The sequence below is a fragment of the Eptesicus fuscus genome, chromosome 20 (assembly GCF_027574615.1).
Source record: "Eptesicus fuscus isolate TK198812 chromosome 20, DD_ASM_mEF_20220401, whole genome shotgun sequence".
NCBI lineage: Eukaryota > Metazoa > Chordata > Mammalia > Chiroptera > Vespertilionidae > Eptesicus > Eptesicus fuscus.
This window is the reverse complement of record NC_072492.1, coordinates 31,481,167-31,497,479: the sequence shown is the minus strand read 5'-3', so window position 1 is coordinate 31,497,479 and position 16,313 is coordinate 31,481,167. Positions and strand designations below refer to the sequence as shown.

The 16,313-nt window shown below is 35.1% G+C and overlaps 1 protein-coding gene across 4 annotated transcripts in view; it reads left to right on the top strand.

Moving 5' to 3' along the window:
• The window catches only part of CDC27 (cell division cycle 27), a 50,696-nt gene extending 36,151 nt beyond the window's left edge, over window positions 1–14,545 (top strand). For 2 of the 4 annotated variants that reach the window (XM_008149458.3, XM_008149457.3), the window contains exons 13-19: window positions 2,438–2,590; window positions 3,808–4,016; window positions 6,886–7,003; window positions 9,552–9,680; window positions 9,772–9,846; window positions 11,146–11,302; window positions 12,696–14,545. In XM_008149458.3, coding sequence (XP_008147680.1) covers window positions 2,438–2,590; window positions 3,808–4,016; window positions 6,886–7,003; window positions 9,552–9,680; window positions 9,772–9,846; window positions 11,146–11,302; window positions 12,696–12,778 — 924 coding nt within the window. In that variant the 3' untranslated portion in view covers window positions 12,779–14,545. The remainder of the gene's footprint in view (window positions 1–2,437; window positions 2,591–3,807; window positions 4,017–6,885; window positions 7,004–9,551; window positions 9,681–9,771; window positions 9,847–11,145; window positions 11,303–12,695) is intronic. The other 2 variants (XM_054708967.1, XM_054708966.1) reach the window with 1 other exon arrangement.
• The last annotated feature ends 1,768 nt before the right edge of the window (window positions 14,546–16,313 follow it).

Genomic DNA, 16,313 nt, shown 5'->3' with positions numbered 1-16,313 from the left:
CAAATAAACCTATTTTTCTTGTTCTACGAAAGCTAAATATTTTATGTTGTGCACACCAAACAAGCCAGTACAAGACTAATGATGTGGCAATCAGCTGCTAAAATATTCGCTGCTAGTATTAGTGGAGAGAAATGATGTGCCTGCACGTAAGGCGCGTAAGAAAAATGAATGCAACACGATTATAGTAATCTGTCATTAGCAAACATTGTAGTTCATTAATAATTATGTATAACAGGATATTGTAAAAATTAAGTTATGAAATTTTTATTAAAACATTTCTTACATACTGTGATATTGGCTGGGCCGCAAAAATATTCATTGTGGGCCACATGCGGTCCATGAGTTTGACATGCTTGCTCTATATTAATATAATTTTTCTAATATAAATTATTATTTAAGATTAATAATGTTACTTTTTTGCCTTATTTACTTTCAGTCCATTTATTCAGTATAGATTTGAGTAATATTATGTCCTAGTCTCTCTTCTAGATTCTATAATACAGCTAGACAGATAATTGCTTGCTTTCATAGAGTTTACATTCTAATTCTAATAAAAGAGACAGATTATAAGCCAATAAATATATAAAGACTAGAGGCCCGGTGCACGAGATTCGTGTACTCGGGGGGGGTCCCTCAGCCCGGCCTGTACCCTTTTGCAGCCTGGGAACCCCTGGGGAGCAGGCCTAAGCCGTCATTCGGACATCCTTAGTGCTCCCACAGAGGTGGGAGAGGCTCCCACCACCACCGCTGCACTCCCCAGCCATGAGGCCAGCTTCTGGGCTTCTGGCTGAGTGGTGCTCCCCCTGTGGGAGTGCACTGATCACTAGGGGGCAGCTCCTGCTTTGAGTGTCTGCCCCCTGGTGGTCTGTGCATGTCGTAGTGACCAGTCGTTCCAGCGTTGGGTCAATTTGCATATTACCCTTTTGTTATATAGGATGGATAGCAGTAAGTTATATGAAGAAAAAAAATGAAGCATGGTAAGGAAATTGAGGGACAGTGAAGTATGGTGCTTTTTTTTTTTTTAAGTGTGCTCAGAGAAAGAACTTTACTCCTCCCTTTATGAGCCATATAAAGATCTAGTGGTGGAGTGTTCTTCCAGATAGAGAATAAATGCAGAAGTTACCTGTTCATGTAATTTTGTGGAGTAAAGAGAGAAAGAGCTGTAGATAGTCTTATTCATTGCTAGAAGACCCATGTTTGGATTATGGTCCTTTACTGGTACACAGGCAAAAGTTGTATTTGGTAAGCCCTTTTCAAAATTATTTCTAATTTATTGTTTTACAGGTACTTTAAGATACATTAATTTTGTTGTTTCCCCTAATTATAGAGCAGATATATATCCACATATTTAACTAAAGAAAGCCTTTGTTTCAACTTAAAGTTGTGATTTTTAAAAATATTTTCTTGTCTATGCCACAATCATTTTTCAGAAGAAACAATAGATTCTGGAAAATTTGAAAACAAACATTTCCAAAATCTGTATTTGGCTGATAGTTAGGTCTGTCTTCTTGTAACCAATGCCTGTTTGAAAATTGTATCTGTATAATTTATAGGGGATTTCAGGGAAGTTACAAGTTATCAAGCTATCCTAGATAGTATATGGCCATTTCTTAGAATTCAACTCCTGGTTTTAGAAATATTATTTTCTTATTTTATGTCTTCTTAATTTCATTAAGAACAGACCATATATTCTTTAATTCTAAACTAAACTTGACTTTCAGAATTTTGAACTTACTGAATTGATAAATGAAGGAACTAATTGGTTTTATATAAACCAAAGTCTCAAATTCCAGGGGAGAGAAGCACAGCTCTGGGAGCTGTGAGTGTGGTGAGCAAATCATTTGATCTGATAGCTCAGGAGGGACCCTAAGTCAAGAGAGTGCCACAAAGGAAAAAAGAATTACTAGATAGGGACAATTTCTGGCAGATGTGACATTGGTGGGTATAGTAAGTGCTCAACATGCCTGAACCTGTTTTTCCTCTAAAGTTTTCAACCCAACCTCTTAATAAAAGTCAGTACAAAAATAGCTATTTTTTTGTTACCTATTCTCTCACCATTCCTGAGGGAAAGTTATTCTGTAAAGCCATAATATTAAAACTTTGAAATGTGGTTTTTGAGAATAAAATAATTGACTTGCCCTTTTTAAATTGTAACTTTGAATAGATCATTTTATGTGTGTGGAAACTTAAGTTTTCTTTTCAGAATTCATGTTTCTACTATGACTTGTGTATAAAAACTAAGTTAAGTGTGAATGTGATTACATCAACATTTGACCTGCCATGAAAAGTTGCTCAGTTTGGCCTTGTGTTATTACTAACTCACACAGCCATAAAACAAGGCAGCATGAAGGTCCTCTGAGAAGAGTGCCCAGTGCTCTCCCTATATATATGTAAATTGTGTCAACTTGTTTTCCCCTTACTAGTTTTTGTATTTCAGGCTGAAAGAATATTCTCAGAGGTTAGAAGAATTGAAAATTACAGAGTTGAAGGCATGGAGATCTACTCTACAACACTGTGGCATCTTCAAAAGGATGTTGCTCTTTCAGTTCTTTCAAAAGACTTAACAGATATGGATAAAAATTCACCAGAGGTATGTTACTGAAACACTTTGCCTATGTAGCTATGTTTTTTATCACCGTTACAAAATTGAGATGAACTAAATAATTCAAATGCCATTTAATATTACCCATACCCTTCTCTGTAGGCAGGACTCAGGAAAGAAGAGAGTCCTAAAATAGATGGTACAGATTCCTAAGTAGGAAAATCACAAAGTAGGTATTTCATTTAGGATTAATAGAGATTTGGCTGTGTTAAAATTGCTATTATCACCAAGATTAGAATTCATTAAGCAGAAATTAAATAGATTGAAAATTGGTCATTTTAAATTGAAAGAAAACAGTAATTTTAATTATCAGTTTAAGACATAAATAAATTCATTTACATGGTGCAGTTGTGTAAGAATTGTATTTTAGTGTATCTCAAGAATATTTAGCGGTAATTTTATAACATTTAAGCTTAGAATGTAAAAGTCAATTCCTATTATATTTGGTAGTTATGTTCTACTAGAGGCCCGGTGCACGAATTCGTGCATGAGTGGGTTCTGGCGGGAGGGGGGAACACAGGCGGTTGGCCAGCTGGCTCCGCCCCCTGGTCAAACTCCCGATTGAGGGGACAATTTGCATATTAGCCTTTTATTATATAGGAGAGTCTTCAAGAACAATGAGTTAGTATATACTGAACCATAACTCTTTGGAGAAATAAGCACGTGCGCGCGTGTGCCTACACTGATTATAGATTATAATCTTATATCCTAAAAACAACTCAGCCTGATACATTCTATTTATTTTACAAAAGAGAAAATGAGGTGCAGAAGTGTTAAGTTGCCTTTCTGAGGCCACCATACAAACAGGTGCCAGAGCTGGGATTCAAACTGTCCATCTGGTCCCAGAACCCGAGCCCTCCATACACTGCCCTCCCTATAGTCTCTGTCTTTTGGTCACTGACCTGTGAAAATAAGGTAAAGAGTTGCCTTTTTTTTTTTTTTTTTTTTTTTTACCTCACTGAGAATATACCTGTTGGGCAACCCATATTTTGGATCCATTAAAGCACTGCAACTATTGTTTTGGGTTTTCAAATTTTAGCAAGTAGGCAATTTTGCAAATATGAATAATGAGGATTGACTATATCTGTTAAAACTGTTCAGTTTGTATCTTTCTGTTCTAATTTTAGCCATAGATTTGTTTGTTAAAAAAAATAAAACAAAAATTTAATTGTGCATTTGTTTGTTTTTCCCCCCATATTTTTAAGGCCTGGTGTGCTGCAGGGAACTGTTTCAGTTTGCAACGGGAACATGATATTGCAATTAAATTCTTCCAGAGAGCTATCCAGGTTGATCCAAATTATGCTTATGCCTATACTCTATTAGGGCATGAGTTTGTCTTAACTGAAGAATTAGACAAAGCATTAGCTTGTTTTCGAAATGCTATCAGAGTCAATCCTAGACATTATAATGCATGGTAAGTGCTAATGAAGTGCAAAGACAGTGTCTTATTAATGGGGCTGATACTTAGTGATTTTTCTTATTAGATAGCTCTCTGTTGTCATGAATTTGATTACTAATACTTAAGAGTGGTACATACTGGTTGATAATATCTAACCAAAATATTTTTTATGTGAAGTTTATACCTTTAACAAACTTTTCAATTAACTAATCATAGTAGAATACCAGGTCCTTATACTCAGCAGTTTCAACCTTTTCTCCTATCAGACTTTTGCAAATAATTGATTTTGTTACTTTGATTTCTTACTTTTTTTTAGAACACTAAAATGGTGATTAGGATGAAAAATGAAGAAAAATAGTATAACTCATCCATTGGATAGTAGAATATAAGCATTGAAACTATATACTAATTGTTAATCTTTGGTAGTATTCTAGTTTATTAAGTACTAATTCTAGTTAATTAAGTTTATTAGGAACTCAGGTTTTACTTTTTTTATTTAAATATATTTTTATTGCCGAAACCAGTTTGGCTCAGTGGATAGAGCGTCGGCCTGCGGACTCAAGGGTCCCGGGTTCGATTCCGATCAAGGGCATGTACCTTGGTTGCGGGCACGTCCCCATTGGGGGGTGTGCAGGAGGCAGCTGATCGATGTTTCTCTCTCATCGATGTTTCTAACTCTCCATCCCTCTCTCTTCCTCTCTGTAAAAAATCAATAAAATATATTTAAAATAGATATATTTTTTTATTTATTTATTTTTTTAATTGATTTCAGAGAAGAAGGGAGGAGAGAGAGAGAGAGATCAATGATGAGTGAGAATCATTGATCGGCTCCTTCCTGCATGACCCACACTGGGGATCGAGCCCCAAAACCTGAGCTTATGCCCTGACTGGGAATTGAACTGTGACCTCCTAGTTCATAAGTCGACACTCAACCACTGAGCCACTCCGGGTGGGCAGGTTTTATTTTTTTGTACTTGTACACAAGTAGACAAATAGGAAATTACTAACTGGCTCATATTGTTATCAAACGAAGAAAACATGGGAGAGTTCTTATTTCTGCCTCAGCACTATATTTACTGTTGATATTTTGTTGTTTTTCTTGACTAACTTCATAGTTCAAATATCAAGAAGTGTTATTTTGGTATTGTAATTCTGTGGTAGTTTTGTCAGACATGTTTGTGTTTTTTATCTTTTGGGTTAATCAGTATAGCAATTGAATTTTATTCTGTTTCTCACTAAATCAGAAGCACTAGATTCCTAAGATAGTTTTTGATTTTTGTATATTTTTAATGAATTTTATCTCATTTCTAAGTAGTTAACATTGCTTGTAATGCTAGATGGCCTGATAAGTGTTAGCTTCCGCTGGTATGTTAAACAGTCAGGCCTTTCCAACACTGACTTTTCTTCATATAAATATAAAGTTCTCTAATATTTTAAGAATTCAGTTCTTAATAGGACTTGGTTGTTTTTTAGATGTGTAGTGTCTGTTCTGCTATATTTTATTCTTAAAAAAACTTTACCGTATCAAAAATCATGTTGTAAAAATAATTGTTTCATTTGGGAAAAGAAGGAATGTTTAGAGAGCCAGACTTTTTTTACTAGAAGAATTAAATATTGAGGAATTTAGTTAACTATATAAATATCTAAACATTAAGTAAATTTATTATTTGAACTCCAAAGTAAATAGTCTTTTCTTATCCCCGCTTTCACCATTATTAGAACAGAGCTTTTGCCCTAGCTGGTTTGGTTTAATGGATAGAGCATCCGCCTGTGGACTGAAGGGTCCCAGGTTTGATTCCCGTTAAGGGCACATGCCCAGGTTGCAGGCTCAATCCCTGATAGAGGGCATGCTAGAGGCAGCCAATCAATGATTCTCTCATCATTGATGTTTCTATCTCTCTCTCCCTGTCCCTCCTTCTCTGAATTCAATTTGTAAAATATAAAAAAATATATTAAAAAAAGAACAGAGCTTTTTATACCCTTTCTTTACCTCTAATACCATTATAGTGATCAACAAAGCCACTTAAAGCAGATACAGTATGATATTCTTCTTATTCATTTGGTGTTTATTCCCCATCATCATCATCTAGTTATAACGAAGAGAGTTTCCTTAATGTAAATCAGTCACATTGGGTTCATTTGATGTTTTGAAAATTCAGGAGAAATACCTGTATATCAACTTAATATGTCATTACATAGTTGTTAAAATGTATAATTTTGAGGTCTATCTGATAATTATAATTATATAATTTCATAATTATAATTTTATACTTTTATTATTAAAAATTATAATTTTGAAGTCTATAGGAGCATGTTTTTGATACAGTAAGTGGAAAGAGAGAAGCAGAACATGACACTATGCATATTGTAATTATATAAAGTACATACATATTTGGACAAAGAATATGGAAATAGCATTGTTAGGAGGTTAGGGTTTAGAATCAAAGAAGAATCTGGTTAGAATTCTTATTAGGTATATATTTTTGGACAAGTTAAGTTAACTTTTCTAAGCCTTAGTTTTCCTATTTGAAAATGTAAATGATAACAGTACTGATCTCCTTGGTTCCTCCTAGGATTAAATGAGATAATTTATGTGAAGAATTTAACAAAGTTATTGACACACACATAATAACCACTCATGACAAAGCAGCTATTAAATCTTGATTGGCTTAAGGACATGGTTTCTTTCCCCCCACATCCTCATACTTTTATTTGATTGATCGATTTTATTGTTATCACTTGTAAAAGTGACTTGTCTAAAATGCTTTGATGATTTTTCTATTTTTCTACTGGTTTATTAGATTCCATACATAATTCTTTTATTAGTTGAACTAAATTAGCCACCACAGCTTATATCCCTAAAATTATACTTTTATACTTTCAGGTATGGTTTAGGAATGATTTATTATAAGCAAGAAAAATTCAGCCTTGCAGAAATGCATTTCCAGAAAGCACTTGATATCAACCCTCAAAGTTCAGTTTTACTTTGCCACATTGGAGTAGTAAGTAGCTTTCTAAACATTGTTCAATTAGTCTCCCTTTTGAAATGTGTTTCTTATTGACTTAATTGCTATAATGAGAATTAGGGCTTTTTTTTATTGTTGTTATTCTTGAAACAATATCCTGGATTCTTTTGCAGCCAAAAATACTGTTTTTCTTGGCATAAAGAGAAATAACTGGTGTATCCTTATCTCTTAGACAAGTCACTTAATTTCTCTGAGCTTCTATTTTATGAATGACAAGTAACACCACCTTGCCTACCTCATAGGGATCTTAAGACTCACATTAGATAATTCATATATTTGAAAGTACTTTTTCATGTTAATATTTAGCTCTAAATTAAGTAATTAATATTCTAAGGCAAATGGTTTCCTGTGTTTTAGCCTAAAATTCATATAAGGCAATGTGGATCACCAATTTTATATTTATATACATTTTTTGATGTATCTGATGATAAGTTGTACTTTGTTAGGAGAGAAGGTATATTTGCTTATTAAAATCTCATTTATTAGTTTCTCTATAAGTACAATACCCTAACTTTTTGTTCTTGCCCTCTCACTCCTTTTGCCTCTGTCTTTTCCTCCCCCACCCCTTTATCTTTCTCTCAACACATTTGGTTTTGTGGGACTGGGCATACAATATGAGGAAATTATGTTCTTTGGAATTTTACTATTCATTTTGGGGAATAATTCTAGTTCTTTATAATTTTCTTTAAAATTGACGTGATAACTTTTATAAGTAGACACTATACAAAAATATAGAGAAAATATATTGACATAAAAATTATTTTCAACACTTAACATGAGGAAATCAAATTTGAGTATCTCTTGATAACCTTTAGTAAAGTTGGACTTTTTTTTTTTTTTAATTGATTTTAGAGAGAAAAGGAGAGGGAGAGAGAGTTGGAAACAACAGTGATGAGAGAGAATCATTGATTGGCTGCCTCTTGCACGCCCCCAAACAGGGATCGAGCCCACAGTCCTGGCATGTGCCTTTGACCGGAATTGAATCCAGGACCCTTCAGTCCGCAGGCCGACACTCTATCCACTGAGCCAAATCAGCTAGGGCAAACTTTTTTTTAAATAGGCTTTTTTCTAAAGTTATTGTGGAAGAAATCGTTTTTAACATTTTGAGTGGTTTATTGGAAGAGGTTTTCAGATATGCGAGTATGCTTTTCTCTCTTAGAAAACTAGTATTTAGGATTTCAATCCTGTGAGCAGAGTATTTGGCCACATATAGTAATAACCTTCTGCAAAGATCATCACATAGATGAATTTAGCAACCAGATGTTGGCAGTGCCTATTCTCACATTGTTGTTACAGTAATATTTGTTCCACAGCCACATCCATTCACTCCACTTTATTTCTAACATATAATTCATCCAAGGAGGAGCACAACAGAATATAAGAATATAATCATGAATGAATAGTGAGGCTTGGTGTTTTGTTTTTTTAAGTTATTTAAAATAAATAATTTATTCTCTAGTATTACAGATAAAATGGTTTTCAAATATGTAAGACAGAAGAATTACTTTTATAATAAATTCCTAAAATAGGTAAAAGTGTAATAGTTTTGAGTGAAACAAGTTTAGTAAGGTTTAGAGCCAAATCTTCTAGGGGTCTTAAACACAGTTTTAAAAAGCCTAATACTTAGCGGACCATAATAGACCTGTTGAAATGTGAGTATTTAGCTAAATAGTGCAGAAATTCTTGTGAAGGGAAAATCCAAGGTTTTTCTTGCCTTTTAGATTTAAAGGTAAACCTAATGTCTTCTCTAAAATTAGGATTTTAATTATCATTATGGATACATAATGGTGAAGTGGGAACCATAGAACCGAGGTTCTGACTCCAGAGCAAGTTATTTAACATCTCTGGACTTTAGTATTCTCATCTTTAAAGTGAAGTGCTTGAAAGAGATTTTAGAGATAATCTAACAGTGTAGTAACCAATTACTAAATTCACTTAACCTAGTGAACCATCTAGTGGGACAATACAACCTTATCTCTAATAGTTTTATTATCTTTCTGTTGGTTTTGAGTCACATTATTTGGGTCTCACTTTTCTTAAAAATATTAGAAGGAGCCCAACCAGCATGGCTTAGTGGTTTGGCATCAACCTATGAACCAGGAGGTCATAGTCTGATTCCTGGTCAGGGCACATGCCCGGGTTGTGGACTTGATCCCCAGTTGGGGGTTTGCAGGAGGCAGCCAATCAATAATTCTCTCATCATTGACGTTTCTATCTCTCTCTTCCTCTCCCTTCCTCTCTAAAATTAATTTTAAAATAAAATATATATATATACTAGATGCCCGGTGCATGAAATTCGTGTGCAGGCAGGGTCCCTAGGCCTGGCCGGCGATCAGGGCCTTCTGGCTGCCGGCCCCTGTTGGTCAATGCACGTCATATCGAGCCATCAAACTCCCAAGGGGACACTTTGCATATTAGCCTTTAATATATATATAGCCTCTAATATATATATTAGAAGGAAACATATTAGCCTCTAATATATATATTAGAAGGAAACATCAGTTAGGATCTTTATTTCTTACAGGTTCAGCATGCACTGAAAAAATCTGAGAAGGCTTTGGATACCCTAAACAAAGCCATTGTTATTGATCCTAAGAACCCTCTATGCAAATTTCACAGAGCCTCAGTTTTATTTGCAAATGAAAAATATAAGGTAAGAGATATATATCTTAATAGTCTTCGGGTTTGTATTGCTTAAGTTAAGCTTTAGTTAAGATGATGTTGTTTTCCTTTGCTTTTTTCAGTCTGCTTTACAAGAACTTGAAGAATTGAAACAAATTGTTCCCAAAGAATCCCTTGTGTACTTCTTAATAGGAAAGGTAAAGATTGGGGCCATGGTCCTACTGTGGCTTTGATAACAAGTATTAACTTTTGGAGAATAAATATAATGCTTATTGTGCAACATCTATGGAGCAAATTCAACTAGAGTTCTGAACTAAATGCTCTGGGAATAAAGAATGGATTTAGTTTTAACATTTAAAAAGATAATATATCCTAATGAAGGGGCAAGTACACACATCCCATAATTCTAACCCTACTATGGCTTTGGAAGTTTATTAGCACTTGTAGCCAATGACCAGTAATGAATTCATAACTTGAGACTACCTTATAGAAAGCCCTGAGCTTCCAATTATCAATAAAATACTTACCAAAAGAAGAAAATTCATGACAGTACAGACTGGGCTTCCAGATGCCAGTTAAGGTAGTTGGTAACAGTGGGCAGATGTTGAGAGTTGAAATAACTTCTTTTAAAAACCAGTGAAACTGCCCTGGCCAGTTTGGCTCAGTGGATAGAACGTTGGCCTGTGGACTCAAGGGTCCCAGGTTTGATTCCGGTCAAGGGCATGTACCTTGGTTGTGGGCACATCCCCAGTAGGTAGTGTGCAGGAGGCAGCTGATTGATGTTTCTCTCTCATCGATGTTTCTAGCTCTCTCCCTCTCCCTTCCTCTCTGTAAAAAATCAGTAAAATATATTAAAAAACAACAACAGTGAAATGAATGCTAATCAAGCCTTTTATAGTCCATTTTTTTCCATTGTCATTGTTCCATTTAGAGCAAAATTTTATTGGAATCTCACTATCTGAGAGATATAGGCAAGGAATTCTAAAAGTAATATCTGAATATATTAAAAGGAACTCAAAAGTTGACATGAGTTCTTTCTTCTATAGGATTTAAATGTCCTAATCATCAGAATGGGTTTATAGTATATAAATTAGGAGCCTAATCCTATATAATAAAAGGGTAATATGCCAATCAACCGAACAGCGGAACGACCAGTCGCTATGATGTCAGTGACCACCAGGGGGTAGACGCTCAATGCAGGAGCTGCCCCCTGGTAGTCAGTGCACTCCCACAGGGGAAGCACCGCTCAGGCAGAAGCCAGGCTCACGGCTGGCGAGTGCAGCGGTGGTAGCAGGAGCCTCTCCCGCCTCTGCAGCAGTCGGACATTCCCCGAAGGCTCCCGGACTGGGAGAGAGTGCAGGCTGGGCTGAGGGACCCCTTCCCTCCCGCCCCCGTATTTTGTGCACCAGGCCTCTAGTTTAAATTATAAATGTTTAGGATTTTACAGTTGAAGCTCCTAACTTAATGAAAAATGTAGTGCTGCTGTTTATTTTTAGGTTTACAAGAAGTTAGGTCAGACACACCTCGCCCTGATGAATTTCTCTTGGGCTATGGATTTAGATCCTAAAGGAGCCAATAACCAGATTAAAGAGGCAATTGATAAGCGTTACCTTCCAGATGATGAGGAGCCAATAACCCAAGAAGAACAGATCAGTGAGTATTGTTTGCAATTACTCAAACCAGAGAGCCAGTGAAACACCACATCAGAGTTAAGATGGACCAGATATTTCTTTAATTTTATTTTTCTAACTATGGTGTATTCTTTGTACCAAATGGAATTTTAGGGAAACTGGACAGGATGATAAAATAAGAAAGTACATATGGAGTCAGAGAACTAGTCTCAGTTCTGGTTCAAGTTTGCTATGTGACTTTGACAAATTCATTGCTTATTTTTACCTGGGCCCCAGTTTATATTGTAATATGTAACTAATGCCTGCCTTATTGCTTTTTAGGAATGTATTTAGGGTGGGGAAGGAAAGATGATAGATGTGATGGTATGTTGAAAACATTATAAGTGCTATGTGAATGAATAATAAATTTATGCACATTTTACTAGTAAGTTATCGACAGATCTTTAGTAGTGGCTATTCAAATTCTGGGAAGCTCTGGCAAATTCAAAATCCATGTCAAGAAAAGTGGAGGGAACAAAAGAATTATAGTTTAAGGGAGTAAATACTTTCTCTAAATTGAATGTATATCTTAAAATAACCAGTGAAGAACCAAGACTTAATGTGTCAACATCCTACCTAATAAAATGGTAATATGTAAATTACCATCACTCCGCTACGCCCACGATTGGGCCAGCAGGAGGCACAGGGGGCGGGACTCAGGGTGGCCGGGGTAGCCGATTGGGCCAGTGGGACGCTGAGCCATGGCTGTGCTGCGGAACCCAAGGGGCCTCTGGGGCAGCGAGCTCACGTCCCGCCGCGGACCATCAAAAGCGGGGGAGCTGGGTGCCTGTCAGCAGACAGGCACCCAGCTCCCCCACGATCGAAAGCGAAAGCGTGTAGGGGACCCTACACGTGCATGATTCAGTCATGCACTGGGCCTCTAGTTCTTTAATAAGAAAATTGAGTGATTTCTGATGAGATGAACTAAGATGCCTTTGTTCCAAAAAACTTGGTGAAAGGCTTCAATTAAAATTATAATTTCTATAATCCCAATAACCCTTTTTTAAATTGTTAAATTTTATATTTCTGTGGACTATCAGGGACTATCCCCAAAGTGAAGGAAATGTTAATCTTTTTTTAATGCTTCAGAAAACTAGTTCTAATTCCTAGGGTAAGAATGAGGAATTCCTTAGGGCAGTTTTAGTAGTTAAAACTAAAGGTTAAATGCAATAAACTTATCTCAGACCTTGCTGTAAAATAAGGAGATTTAATTGTATTTTATTAAAGGATATTGGGATTTTTTTTTAAAGGATATTGGGATTTTTAAGGACCTTTAAAGTCTCATTTCTCTGAGTACAGTAGTTTTCCTTGTTTTCATGAACAACAAGAAATATTTGTCAGACACCTTACTGTAGACTTTGTTTTATTTTTTTAAGTGGGAACTGATGAATCCCAGGAGAGCAGCATGACAGATGCGGACGACACACAACTTCATGCAGCTGAAAGTGATGAATTTTAACTTCTGCAAATCAGACTTTTACAACTGGATGTGTGATTAGTGCTGACATGTTTCTTGTCCTTCCATATACTGAGTCTTCACTCTTGAGCCGGCAGTGTCATCATCCATTACTTACACAATGAGTATGCCACTTTCATTGGACCCTGACTGTACACAGAATGAAAGGCAGTGCAATATTTAGCTGCTAACAAGACTGGCTCTTTCACCAGTATAAATGACAATTTAGGGGGTAGGGTGGGGAACTTTCTTTTTTCTTTAATCTCCCTTTGCTGGAAAACTATCATGGAAGGAAGAGTTATGTTTTATCTGAAGGAACCATTAGATATGGAAAATAGTGATGAACCAGAATTTCTTGGTCATTTTTCCAGATTTTTGTTTTATTTGGTTCTGTTCCTGATAAACAGAGTGACTGACCTTCATTTCTAGGTTCTTCAAGAATGGTGTTAGAAAGTGCCAGATGGAACAATAAAAGACATTGCCTATAACAGAATAACTTGATTGCCAAGGAATGTAAATTACCTTAAACTTGCAGTGTCTCCCATAAACAAATGTAATGGACATATTGGGACTCATGTTTAGGAATCAAATATCCCTCCATACAGTGTACACTTATTCTTGGCAAGAATGCTTTAATGTCTAACCAAGAAATTTAATTTATTCATCTTGCTTCAAAGTGTTGATCATTGTTGTCGGTATCGCAAACTTTAAAGTTGGTCCTTGCCATATTGCCTCTTCTCTGAGCTCTGTGGGATCACCTTTAACATTCAGAGATGATAGAGTGGTTGCCCACTGAAAAGCCAAAACAATACCCTTAATAACCATTTAAGTTCACCATAGGAATAAAAATGAGAACACTAAAGTAGAGAGACTTTAAGAGATCATAATAGTGAAAGCCTTAATACAATCAGAATTGTACCATAACCTTGAATCTATATTTGTTCAAGACAGTATCCCTTTGATTTTTCTAAGTGTTTAAGCAGGGTGCAAGAATGTATATTTACCTTTGGTTGAGGTCATTTCCATTCTTTTCGGCTCTCTGCTTCAAATTATTTTCAGTAATGTGAATCACCAAACATTTACTGAGAGTGGTTGGGTTTAGGATATTGGAAATTTTTAGCTGGAAAAAAAGTTCTTATGAAGGAGATATGTTCTCTCCTGAGTTTGTCATAATATAGGTTGGTGTCTTTGGGCAATGGCCACAGTTTTAAAGACCTAATTATGTGTAATAAAATGGGAATTATTGGAATTTCACAGTAACAGATTTAAAAGTCTTAAATTGTGTATCTCCTTTATTGTAATGTATTGAAATTTTTAGAGAAACTTTAGTTGTTAACATTTTATTAAGTGCCAATGTCAGAATATAACAAATTATAGTTTCCTATGAATGACAGGCCTACAGTTATTTTGGATTATTTGATGAAGGACAAACTTATCTACTGGTTACCTGTATTAGTCAAGCTGTGAAAATGAGGTAGATTACAGAAGATGTGAAAAAAATTTAGCCTGCAGACTCAGTAATTTCCTATCATTTACTATTAATCTACTCATTTAAATGTGGATTAGATACTATTATAAAATAATTCAAGTCAGAGTCTCAGTTAGGTATTGGGTGCCAGAAAGGTATTTAACAAAATTTCCTACCTAAGTCTATGTATATGTGCTGCTTAAAAATCAGTTTATAAGAAAAAGGAAAGGTTGGGAGTAAATGATCATTAAAAATTCCAAAGGCCAGCACTTGGATTCTAATAAATATTCCGTTTTATTATCCATTAGTTCTGTAATATTTAATTTTATATCCTTTTACCCTTTTTAATTGGCAAATCAAAAGCCAACTGTATAACAGTATCAAATATCAGTTTCATAGAAAGCTCCAACCTGAGCTCCATGTTATAAAACCTAGGGAAAAGTAAGCTCAGAAAATAATTTACTGATATTTAATTAGTTATCTTTTTGTAGTAGAAATTTATGTCCTGTGCCAGAGGTGAGTGTGAGTCTTTCTGGTACTAATTTTCAGACAAGAATAAAAGGATAGTTATGGAAGGCACACCATGGCAATAGTTGACTGAGGGACACTCAACCCAAGCTTGGCCTGATTTTATTTTTCCTCATACTTAATTTCAAAGTCATTTAGGTATTTGAAGCCTTATTACCCACCTAGTAACTGTTTCTGGCTTCTCTCCCACTTCACCCCTGCACGAAATGGGGATCAAACAACCAGAATAAAGCACACATTTTGACCAAGCAAAATGTTTACTTCGAATTTCAGAAGTTACTTTGAAGGAAATTAAAAAATACTAAGTACTTTAACATCTTTTTTTTCTCTCTAAGCTTTTCACACATATACATATATATATATACACACACATACTTTTGTTCAGAAGTTATGTTGTGGCATTGGATATTTTTCACCCTTAGAAATAGTTCTTAACTCTGGGATTTTAAAAGGTGAAAATAATTTTTCAAGAGAACAATGGTACTCAAAATAATGAAAGGTGGTCCCTACATTTTCTGTATTTCATTACTTCAAATTTTTTAATTTTTTTCCAAGAACTGCAAGTAATATTTGAACCATGCTGCTGTTGTACCTTAAACAAAAACTCAGTGATAACCAGTATTTAGTCTATTAAAAATGCTCTTTTTGAAGAAAAAAGTTTGGAAGTCTCTGATTAGCCAGAGTATAGTATGGATCTCACTGAGAAATATAGTGACCCATTTTCTTTGTGAAAACCTGGGAAAATGCAAGTGTGGGTGTGATGTGTGTGTTCTATTTGCATTGAAACAATGTAATTTTGTGTCTTTTTGCTTTTCCTGATTTATTTCAGAAATTGTACAGTCTTGGGGGGGGAGTCTTTTGTTAATATATTTGCAATTCATTAAAGGATATGGAAAATCCAAATAAATTACTTTTGAAAGCAATTTATAATCAAGTTGTTAAAGCTGTATCAGAGCTGTGCCATCTGTATTTTTTAGTAAAGCACAGCAAAATAGTGAAAGGTTACAGTTTTATGTTCCACAAAAGTCTAGGTGAGTGTTTATTTTTTTATTTTCACCCTCTTTTAATACATATATATATTTAAAAACACATTCTTATTTTAGTATTATTTGGAATTTCAAAATAAATATTTTGACAAAAAATGGTAACTTTTAGAATATTTTTTCAAACTGTAGAAGCCCCTTGACAGCAGCTGCTACTTTGCAAGTCAACTGCTTATTCCTTAATCATGTGATTTCTAAAATTCCTTTAAAAGGGACACAAAGCTTTTGTTCCAAATCGAATCTCTTTTCAAAATCAAGATCTGAAAGAAGTAGAATATAAAAACTAAATTTTACTGTAATTTGATTATCTTAGAGAAAATGGAGAGATCTGAAGGCTTTTGTTCAGATTTGAGGAAAAGGTTAGCAACAGAGAGAAACACATAGAATAGGATGTACTAGGCATATCAGAAGGAACTAGAATTCAACCTTCACTAGGACCTGTCATTTGCTGTTAAATGGATAGGGGAACTAGAAGTATTCGATGGCTCATTTAGCTGCT